Source organism: Chenopodium quinoa, unplaced genomic scaffold (assembly GCF_001683475.1).
Source record: "Chenopodium quinoa cultivar QQ74 unplaced genomic scaffold, ASM168347v1, whole genome shotgun sequence".
Classification (NCBI taxonomy): Eukaryota; Viridiplantae; Streptophyta; class Magnoliopsida; order Caryophyllales; family Amaranthaceae; genus Chenopodium; species Chenopodium quinoa.
Window position 1 is genome coordinate 241,417 of NW_018745569.1, and position 11,665 is coordinate 253,081.

The 11,665-nt window shown below is 37.8% G+C and overlaps 1 protein-coding gene across 1 annotated transcript; it reads left to right on the top strand.

Moving 5' to 3' along the window:
* Window positions 1-2,910: 2,910 nt before the first annotated feature.
* LOC110716346 lies at window positions 2,911-3,735 on the top strand. Its single transcript, XM_021894965.1, has one exon. The coding sequence runs from the start codon at window positions 2,911-2,913 to the stop codon at window positions 3,733-3,735; it is 825 nt and encodes a 274-aa protein (XP_021750657.1).
* The last annotated feature ends 7,930 nt before the right edge of the window (window positions 3,736-11,665 follow it).

Genomic DNA, 11,665 nt, shown 5'->3' on the forward strand with positions numbered 1-11,665 from the left:
ACAACACTTATAAAATAGTGATGGGAGATTGGAGAGTGCAACAGACGAAAGGTTGAGTTTAGTTCGTGTAGTAGAAACTCCAAAAAAAAAAGAAAAAAAAAAAGTACAATTGGTGACTTTAATTTTTTGTGATCCTAACAATATCCTTTGCTTTTATTTATGGGACTCATCCTAAATACATAAAGATTGTAGTTTACCATTGAGGGATTAAAATGGTTGTCGCTCGAAAAGCTTAGTTGGCAACCCTTGTAGTTTATTTTTGTTTATACTCTTAATACCCACTTGAAATGAGCAAATAGCCAAAAAAATCAACTATGTAGATGCTCCTTGTTGGGAAAATAATTGTCGTAGCCATAAATTTTGGAGCAATAGATATTAGGATTGGAGAGTGCAACAGATGAAAGATTGAGTTTAGTTCGTGTAGTAGAAACTCCAAAAAAAAAGAAAAAAAAATACAATTGGTGACTTTAATTTTTTGTGATTCTAACAATATCCTTTGCTTTTATTTATGGGACTCATCCTAAATACATAAAGATTGTAGTTTACCATTGAGAGATTAAAATGGCTATCGCTCGAAAAGCTTAGTTGGCAACCCTTGTAGTTTATTTTTGTTTATGCTCTTAATACCCACTCGACATGAGCAAATGGATGTTTTTCCAAAGTAAGCTTTATTACAAAACTATTTTGTAAAGTAGACTCGTGGTCAAACTATTTACCAAACTAAGCTTCTAGGGTAAAACGCTGTCTCGGACAGCGTTTTTACCCTGGTTTTTAAAAATAAAAATTAATGTGTAAAACGCTGTCTAAGACAACGTTTTCATGTTAACTTTTTTTTTTTTTTTAAATTTTGTGATTTTTGATTTTAAAATTAAAAAAAATACACTAAAAACACTGACTAATTCTTATTTTCTGGCTCTCTGCCTCCGGAGCTCGGTAATTTGACAGAAATTCAAGCTGTTTTTATATCTCATAACAAATTGAAAGGCCTTTTGCCACATGAGCTTAGCAATTGGCGTAAATTGCTAAAGTTGGACCTGCCTTTCAATTTTTTAAACGGATCAATTCCAGCAAGCCTTCGAAGCATGACAACTTTATCATCCTTAGATTTGGGGGAAAATCGTCAGACAGGAGGAGTTCCACCATTTTTGTTTGAACTTCAAATGCTCTGAGAACTTCATCTTGGTGGAAATTTACTGAATGGATCAATTCCGTCCTCAATCGCTGCATCAAAGAATTTGATCCTCTCTTCCTTGAATCTTAGTAACAATCCCCTGATTTGTAGAGATTAACCAGTCTACAGAGGATAACTGTATCTCACAATAATTTGACAGGGTCCTTGGAAGTTCTAGGTGATATGCGTAGTTTAAATATTGTGAACATCTCATATAATCTCTTTTCTGGTCCAATTCCCCCATCTTTGTTGAGGCTGTTTAACAAGTTGCCAACACAAACTCTAAGCTAGGGAATAAGTATCAGTTAAAATTGGGATGTTTTTAAGAATTTAAAAATAAACAAAATTAAAAAAAAAAAATTATTTACACTAAAAACGCTGGCTCAGTCAGCGTTTTTAGTGTAAATTTTTTTTTTATTTTTTTATTTTAAAATAAAAAATTACAAAATTAAAAAAAAAAAAAAAAAAGTCAACATGTAAAACGCTTTCTGAGACAACGTTTTACACATTGAATTTTTATTTTAAAAAACCAGGGTATAAAACGCTGTCCGAGACAGCGTTTTACCCTAGAAACTTAGTTTGGTAAATAGTTTGGCCACAAGTCTACTTTACAAAATAGTTTTGTAATAAAGCTTACTTTGGAAAAAAAAATCCTGAGCAAATAGCCAAAAAAGTAATTGTCGTAGCCATAAATTTTGGAGCAATAGATATTAGGGGAAATTTGACACTCAATTGTAGGTCTCAACTAAGTTATATCAAGTTTTTACTTTTATGGCTGCCCTAGAAGCTTATTGGTTTTCATTGAAGATTGTTCTCCAAGGGTAACACAGCTACCTTCCAGCTACGTACCCCGATCAGATCTTTGTAGGGCATGGAAGGCCGAAGGTATATGTGTTTTACGGTTACTATTACTCCATGTTACAGCTCAATCTTTTTCTTAAATAATATAATGAATTCAGAAGACAAAGGTCGTTTTTATAGAATGTTCCATCCCTGAAATCTGCCCCAATTGGGCGCAATCTGAGGCATCAAACTCTTCTACAAAGCCCCTTTCATTGGGTTCGACATCTCGTCTAGTGGCTCCAATCCAGGCAACAAGAAATATAGTACTCTAGCTGTTCGACCCATAGCTTAGCGCCTAATTATATACTCCCTCCGTTAAATATTATCTGCAACAAAAATGAAGTTTGCGGTTGCCAATGCAAAAGTTAAAGGGCAAAGATTAGAGAAAGTGTTGGAAACTAATTAAAGTAATGAAGGAGAGAGAAAGTAGGACCCCCCACAATTAATTTTACGTGGGAAATCAGCAAGTTGAGGGCAGCTACTTTCCCTCTCATTTTTTCGCTGAAATTTCACCAAATTTTGAATTGTAAAAGTTTTGAATTTTAAGCCAAAATAACACCTGAAATCAGTCCCCTTTTAAGAGGCATTTACAGACATACACCATTTATGAGGCCTATAAAACCAGCCTCCGAAGCAGGTAGCATTCAATTCTTACAAACCAATTGTCTTTCCAAAAAATGACATTGTTTAACCATAAGTTTGAGAACTTCCTAATCTGATTTCTTCACAAAAAATTACCCTAAACTAAAATTAGTGTTGCACATCTTCAATCTGCATTAGCAATCAACCTCCATTGACTTCATATGCACACAGGGCAGCTCTTTCTCCCAAAAAAAATCACCAGCCAGCCCTCTTCATCTTCTTACATCTGAACAAACACATACAAAACAGAAAACATGGCACATTTTGATGAAGGAGTGTTTTTAGATGTTGACCAACTTTTATCAGAGGAAGCACTGGCAGAACTGTATTATGATGAACATGAAGAAATGCAAGATGAAGATTTCGAGCAATATGAATCAGAAAATGAAAATATGCAAGAAGAAGAACAAGAGGCAGATAATGGGCAACAACGCATAGAAGAAACTAATGCAAACCAGAACATGCAACATGGGGCAGACCATGGGACTCAAGCTGCCAGTAGAAAACAGCTGACTTTGCAAAAGAAAAGGGAGATTGTTGATGCAATGCTGGTTACAATGCAAGATGGCATGTTACCTAAGGGACACATGAAACAGTTATCCATCCAATTCAGAGTTCACAAGTCAACAATCAGTAGAGTTTTTACTGACATTAAAAAACAGATGGCACAGGGGAATAAGATTGATGTCAGGACTAAGAAGTATGGCAGAACAGGTCCAAAGCCAAGGGAATTTTCAGATGAATTCCTACAATCAGTCCCTCTATATCTTAGGCAGACTAAGAGAAGTTATGCAGCTGTCCTGAAGATTTCTCATGTAACTCTTCACAATTTGAAGAAAAAAGGAAAGCTCATAACACATACATGCAGTAACAAGCCTGCTCTCACATTAGACTACAAGGTTGCTAGACTGAAATGGGTGCTGTCACATATAAATCCAGTCACAGCAGATGAGGACCCCCCTTTTGTTGACATGAACCATGTCATACATATAGATGAGAAATGGTTCTATCTCAATCCTGACAAGAGAAGATTTTATCTCCTTCCAGGTGAAGAAGACCCATATATGGCACAACAGTAAAAAAGATTCAAGCTAAAGGCTATGTTTATGGCCTTAATTGGGAAGCCATTGTATGACACAGATGGGGGACTACTCCATGATGGGAAGTATGGCATATTCCCATTCACAGTGAAAGAGTTAGCAAAGAAATCAAGCAAAAATAGAGCAGCAGGCACATTGGTAACCAAGGCACTCTAGAATGTGAACAGAGATGTTATTAGGGAGATGTTGCTCACAAAGGTCATACCAGCAATTCAGTCTAAATGGCCAGAAAGTCTGCCAAAAAATGTCATCATTCAATGGGACAATGCAAGGCCTCACCAAGTTCCCAAGGATGAAGAATTCATTGCAGCAATCACAGCAAATGGGTTCAATATTCAACTTGTCTTCCAACCAGCACAATCACCTGATTTAAATGTGTTGGATTTAGGCTTATTTAGGTCAATGCATTCCTTGTAATATCAATCTTTCCCTAAGGACCTAGATGAGCTAGTGGAGAAAGTGATTGAGTGTTATAGCACATTCAAGCCCCAAGTAAACAAGTACATTTGGGTGACTTTGCAAAGATGCATGATCAAAATTCTCAAGGCACAAGGAGGGAACAAGTACAAAATACCACACATGAACAAAAAGAAACTTGAAATTTGGGCATTCTACCAGATCAAGTACAAGTGAGGAAGGAAGTTGTGGTGGATGCTGTGGAGTACCTAAACACCATGTTTAGGCCAGCTAGTCAAGGGACTCAAGGTGCAGCAAAAGACATGGAGGTAATGCAGACTAGGGGACTCAGCAAACCACTCCCAATGAAGATGAACAACGTGGACTGCCACACATAACCACTTAGCTATTTCTGTAATGTTTTTTTAAAATAATTGTTTGTGCATGAATAGGTGGTTAGGTGTATTTTGTTGATTATGATGATGCAACCATGTAAGGCAGTTAGATGTAATTTCTTTTGTACCCACATTCATATGGAATGAAAATGAAAATGACTTTTGATGTCTGGCCAAGTAATCCTTCAGGAGAGTTTATCACGTTGTTGAATACAACACTTCATACCAAAGGTACCTCAACAACAATCTCAAACAAGAAATTGTGTGAGCAAATCTCTAGTGTGAAGTGACATTCAATGGAGTCCTGTCATTATTTGGATTACAAAACAACACTTAGGTATTATGAAAACATAGATGGGGGACTCACAACTTGAGTGTATCAAAATAAAACCAATTGGGACTGCTCATTTTAAACACACCTAGGGACTGAAAATGTAGCCCTTGCAAACCATATGACAGAGTAGCCTCATCATTCATCAATCACATTCCCCTAATCAAGAAGACATATCCAACATGCCAACAACAATAACCCACAGTAACCAACATTCACCATAACTAGCCAACATCACCAAACAATAACCAACAATCAGCACACTCAGCAAAGCAGAACCAACAAGCCAACACAGGTCATCACAGGGAGAGGAACTGTTTATCACCACAACATAGAGCAAACAACAGTAGCAACCACCAGTAACCAACACTGAACAACAACACCAACATCCAAGAAATCAACCAACACAGTCATGAGCACAAATCCAGCAAGCCAGCAAACAACAACATCAACTAACAGCAACCAACAGTAAATAACAACAGCAACCCAAAATAAATCAACCAACACAGTCATGAGCACAGATCCCACAAGCCAGCAAACAACAACATCAACCAACAGTGACCAACACTAAATAACAACTCGGTTATAACTGTTAGTCCTTCTTCCAGCGTAACCATTGGATTCCCAGGAAGAGACGAAAGATATTCACGAAGAACAGCCAAGTGGATGGAAATAGTAGAGCCACACCAACAAAAAATTAATGTGCCAACACAGTCATGAGCACAGATCCAACAAGCCAGCAAACAACAGCATCAACCAATAGTAACCAACACTAAACAACACCAACTAAAAATAAATCAACCAACACACTCATGAACACAGATCCAACAAGCCAGCAATAATCATGACAAGAAAAGGGACTCCTCATCACCGCAACATACAACAAACAACATGGGACTCAAATTAAAAATGAAACAAGTTAGGGTTAGGGTTAGGATTCGTTACGCAAGTAGTCAGTTGGAGGGTTGAACCTTAGGGTTCATCCGCCTCTCTTCATCATTCTTTGGAGGAGGTGATGAAGTCTCCGCCTTGTCAGGCTCATCGTCAGAGGACAAAACCACCCACTCCTCATCTGGCAACCCACAGATCCGCCTCAGAGCCACCCTCGCCGCCTTCCTTGTAGCCCGGATTTTCGTGGGTGGCCTAGCCCTCTTAGATTTGGGCTTTTGGGTGGCCACAACACTACCGTCACCGCTTTCACAGGCGCCACAGCACTGAAATCTAGCGATTTCTTCCCACGAGACTCACCCTGACCCTCAGTCCTCTCCAGGAGGCCTTCCTCTTCAACGCTTTCAAGCACCTTACCCAAAGGTTTGTAGGTGGTCGAACTACAGTAAGGACCAGCCTCACCAGATTCATAAGATTGGCGAGGAAAGGGAGATCCGGCCTCAAAGGATTGAATGAGGGAGATAATCAACTTCCCCTCACCGTTGTCGTTAGTGGCAATATACGCATCATGCAGTGGTTCAAGGTTAACCATGGTGTTATGGGACTCAAATTTTCAAAGATCTGATGTTAGAAGTTCAGATCTAGAGAGTGAGTTTGGAGAAAATGAAGGACGAAGAGGAGAAAGGAATACGAAGAACATGAACATGAACTAGGGTTCATCTGCCATCACATTAATTGTTGGTGGTTGGGATTGGGAGTGAATGTGAGTAGTTAGGGGGAATGGGATAATAAATGGAGGGAGTAGTTAAATTAGGGTAATATGATTGTTTTAAGATTAATGTGATTAAGCTAACATAAGGGTAAAAATTAAGAAAATCAGAATTTTTAAGTAAGGGTAAATATGTAATTTATAGGGTTTTTGTTTACTAAAAATGGAAAAAACAAACAGATAATTGCACTCATCCCAAAATGGCAAAAGTTGCAGATAATATTTGACGGAGGGAGTAGTACAGTAATAATGAATATAACAGGTTTAAGGGAAATAACATAGTTAGATCATGCAAATTGTAACCTTATACAAAGTATGAGTTACCGAGTAAATCTTTACCAATTGATCTCTACCAAAGTTCACAAATTAGATCACCTCAATTGATCTCTACCAAAGTTCACAAATTTCATCACAAGGGCCACAAGGACCATAAAGTGACAGCAGACTTGACCATTCAGTGAGTAAATTCCAATAGTTTTTTTTGGAACGCCAAAATATCTCTGTAATAAAATAGGTTAAGAATAAACACTCTGACAATCTACTCCGCACTACAATAGAATTACACTTATACACACCAAAGTTTCTACAACTAATACCCTAAAGTGATAAATATGTACACCAAACTCCAGAAGATGGACTGGCTTACAATCAAGTATTAAATCTTATCTTGCCACTTAATAACTTACAAAGGAACTTCCTTGAGGCCACGCTTTTGAAGAAATTTCCAATAATGATTTAACATATGGTCATTTGGGGTTACCTGGCGCCACTTGCCAGTACAAAAAATTGCATATGCATCAGCAGCATACCTGTACAATGAAATGCAAACCAGTCATGTAATGTGGGTGAATGTTTTGGACATCTTAGGAGGATTACAATAAGTCAATAACTTTGCAGGTCTTTTTAACAATACCAAGGAAGCATCAGTTTCACTCACTTTCCAATCCCATGCAGCTGAGTCACGTGTGTCCAATCATCAGATAAATACTCCCTAGATAATTGCTGAATCATTGCTGCTCTCTTTCTATGCAACCCTAAACTTTGTATCATACTTGCAATTCTAGTGACATCAGTGCCAATAGCAGCTTCAGCATTGGGGCACACATCAAAAAAGTGCGACAAAACTTTCCTGACCTACACACACACACACACACACACACACACACACACACACAAAAAAAAAAAAAAAAACCATAAACAAATGTTTACAATCAATCTTGGATCTTCAAAATGAATTCAAGTATCAATTAATCCACACAAGAAATCATGACCAAATTATATGCAGTCTTTCACCAAAGAAATTCCCTCCAAAGGATACACATGCACAAGCACAGGCAGACACAAGCGAGCATGAGAGGAAGAAAAGAGAGCAAAACTTTAATAACTGTTAATAATCGTTACATAACCTCATCAATTACGCTCAGCCACTTGGACAAGCCATGTTACGTTACAAGACAATCGATAATTTATAAATTGCAATAAGTACAGTGTTACTACAAAGTAATAAGCAACAAAAAATTAAAATAGAAAGACACCAAAAGGGGTGTCACACATGTAAATAAGTAGGGCAGAGGACACAGAAAATGCAAGCTCTTGTAAAAACGTGAAGCAATTTTTGGTATCTTTCTACGAGAAATATCCCTTGGATACTAAATGCCACATACTTCAAAATTTACAAAAAAAATGAAAAATAAAAAAATTGCATGAGATAAAGGCTTTAAATAACAGCTTCATATTATATATTTAGGACTCAGCTCAAATTGATCATCCAAAAAAAGCAAGCACCAAACATCTCCCATTTCCCAACAACAAAGGTGACTAAATAATCACAAGGTATGAACTACGGGTAATTATCTGGCATATAGGCTTCTTCCTCAACTAATATGCCCAATACATACAGAGTTGCTAAGGATAAAACACTACATTATCTGAAATGACACGTACAAAACTCAGAAACCCGGAAGCAACATTTGTATTCATCAAGCTCTTTGCAAACCACCAGGATGTAATCCTGAATAATGAAAGCAACTTCAACATATCAAGTGTAGATATGATTCCTTATCAAGAGAAACTCATCAAGAAAAAGAGTTTCATATAATGTGGACAGAGAGGAAGCAAACCTTAGAAACTAGAGATAATTTATGCCTTAATCTAAAGTCATAAAAAAATTTCATAGAACGTAGTACTTCCATAGTTCTATAATCATCACCAATGTTACTCAATTGTTTTACACATGAGACACAATAATGCTCAAACAGCAGCATAAGCATTGCAGTTTAAGAAAATAATGTATGTGTTCAGGGCTAAAATAAAAAATAAGTTGTTTTAGTACTTAACGCACATCATAAAAACATACCTGGGGTCCAGTAGTGATATTTAAAAGCATACAAATCACTAACACTCTCCAAGGGTCATGGGCATGCTGCTCTTGCAGAAGATTGTAAGGAGAGCAGGGTGGCCTCCAGGTACAGTCTGGTGCTTTTCTTTGGTAAGCATCAGCTAGCTTCTCAGCAGCACTAAGAGTCCTGCTTCCACATTGCTGTTTACCTTTCTTCTTACCTTTTCCAGCACTACCGTCTTCTTTCTTACCCCCAATTTCCTCTTCCCTATTCAAGTAGCTGCCCCCTTGGTAAGCATATTTGGAAAGTAACTCTTCAAATTCAACGTACATAGTCTTGTCAACCCTTCTCTTTTTCTTATTTCTACAGTCAGCCTCGTCTCTTTCACCATCAAACTCATTTTCCTTTGACACCTTTCTAAAGTATGGAGAGATCACCTTGGATGCCAAAGCTTTTGAACAGTTTTGGTTATCATGTATAGACCTCAGTGACAAGGGATCAAGGGCATTCTCCTGGCCAGCTGCTGAGTCACACTTTAAAGATGCAGTTTTCTTTTTCTTCTTCTTTTTTGCTATTTTGGAAATGTTGCCAATCATCAAGTCATACCCGCCTTGATCATCATGTAAAGTCGGTTCATCCAGACAATTGTCAACCTTCAAATGGTGCAAGGGTTCCTCCTCATCAACCTTAGCAGACTCTAACGTAACCGTAATATTCTTTTGTTCTGCCTCTTTATTCATATTAGTTATGAGAGCAGCAGAAACCATAGTTTTGAGTTGCAATCTTGAATTCTTGTCAGCATTATTCTTTTCCATGCAACATTGGTCAACAAGTGTTCCTTCTTTGTTGCCCTTTCTCAGCTTTTTAACTTTCTTTCCTGTTTCCAATTCCACTTCATTCTCAGAAGTTTTCTTCTTGCTATTTCTTTGCTTCCTTACTTTTGGTAACGTGATATTGGCCTCCCTAGTCTCAATTTCGCCATAGAACTGATCATTTTGAATCTTTTTCTTCCTTTTCCTTTTAGTCTCTTCCTTGCTATCATTCCTCTTCTCGTCCTCATTCTTCATACTTTGAGAGAGATCCCTTCCCTTTTTGTTCTCCTCAAGGACTTGATTATTTTCCCTGTGTTTCGCCATGATATAAGGACTATCAACTTTTGTTTGAAGATCCAATGAAAGTCCTCTTAGTGAATTCCTTTCCTCATTTCCCCCCCAAACATAACAATCACCACCATCTTCCCTCTTTACTAGCACATTCAGAATTTCGCCACACGACTGATCACTGTCTGGTTTTCTCTTCCTTTTCTTTATTTCCTTGTTTCCCTTTTTCACAAAATATGGAGAAACAAGTCTTTTCTCATTCTCATTCTCATTCATTAAACTGACAAGCAACTCCCTTTCCCTATTCTTCTCCGACCCAGCAATATTCTCATTATTCCGTAGTCTGTTGTTCAGCTTCCTTTTGTGTTCATTTTGATTGGCAAAAAAAGGAGAAACGACTCTGTTGATGACAAAAACAGGATTCCTCCTAGCCTCTAACAAATTCCCAGCAACAACCTGGGCATTTCGCTCAAGATTTCCATTCCCACAACAATTCCCATCATTTTCCCTCAATAATTCTCTCCTTCCCTCAATAATTCTATCACTTGGGGGTTTTCTATTTTTATAATTAGACGATGCACTTAATCCTAATACGATGATAGGAACATTATTCACAACGTTAAGAGTATCAGGAGGTACCTTATTTTGTTGGTGCCGCGGAGCAGACGCCATTGAAATTCAAATTCTGATGCTTTCGCTGTCTATTGGAATCAATCTCTCTCCTTCCTCCATTTCCGATTCAAGATAATTAGGGTTTCAATCTTCATTATTTCTTATTTCAGACATCAATTACAGAAAGGTCTTCAGACTCAAAATTTCTTTCTGGGAGAGTAGGAGATTGCTCTAGTTTTGGCGGGTCACATGCGACATCAACTACATGGCCAAAAATATATACTCCGCACTTCCGTGGTGCATTACATTCAAGTGATGCAACTGTTGTCACCACTCACGACAACAAAAGGAAAAAAAAAATCTCTACCCACTTTCCTAAAACGAAAAAAAAAAAAAAAAAACTCTACCCACCTACTTATTTTGGGCTAACCACGCGAAAAAATACAAGTTTATCTTCGTGACAAACAACTCATGTTTATCTAGGATTATATTGGTCTTTGTCCCTTATAGATTGAGGGTATTAGTGTAATTTACAGGTTAACCCCAAACAAATTTCTTTAACATCGTTCTCCATCTCCTCCATTAACATCACCATTCTCTCTCCTCCATCACACAAATTTGATGAACTTCAATGGAGAATTGGCTAGCTACAATGGAAAATTGGAAGTAGATGACACACCCTACCCTATAGGGTTAACCATGCCCTATATTTCACCATGTTTTCATAGGGTTTTCGTTTGGTGGTCGACCTGCTCATTATTGTTGGTGTTGTTGTTGGCGAAATTGAAGGTGGTGGTCGACCTGTTCGTGTAGTTGGTCGTGTAGTTGTTGGTAGTGTTGTTGGAGATAAAAGAAGGAAGAAGATGAAGCTGGTTAGAGGAGGAAGAAGGTGAACTAACGCCGTTAATATTGCATCTTCCATCACACGTGGCCACATTGCAAGTACATGATGTGTCACATTTTACTGTTGCCAAAATTCACCAAATTGCCACTAGATAAACAAAAATGTTTATCTCCAAGATAAATGGCGACTCTCCCTAACCACGCAAAGGTTGGTTGGTTGTTGACAAATTTTATGT

Coding starts and splice junctions, on each gene's coding strand:
- LOC110716346 (XM_021894965.1), top strand. CDS start 2,911: ATGGCACATTTTGATGAAGGAGTGTTTTTAGATGTTGACCAACTTTTA.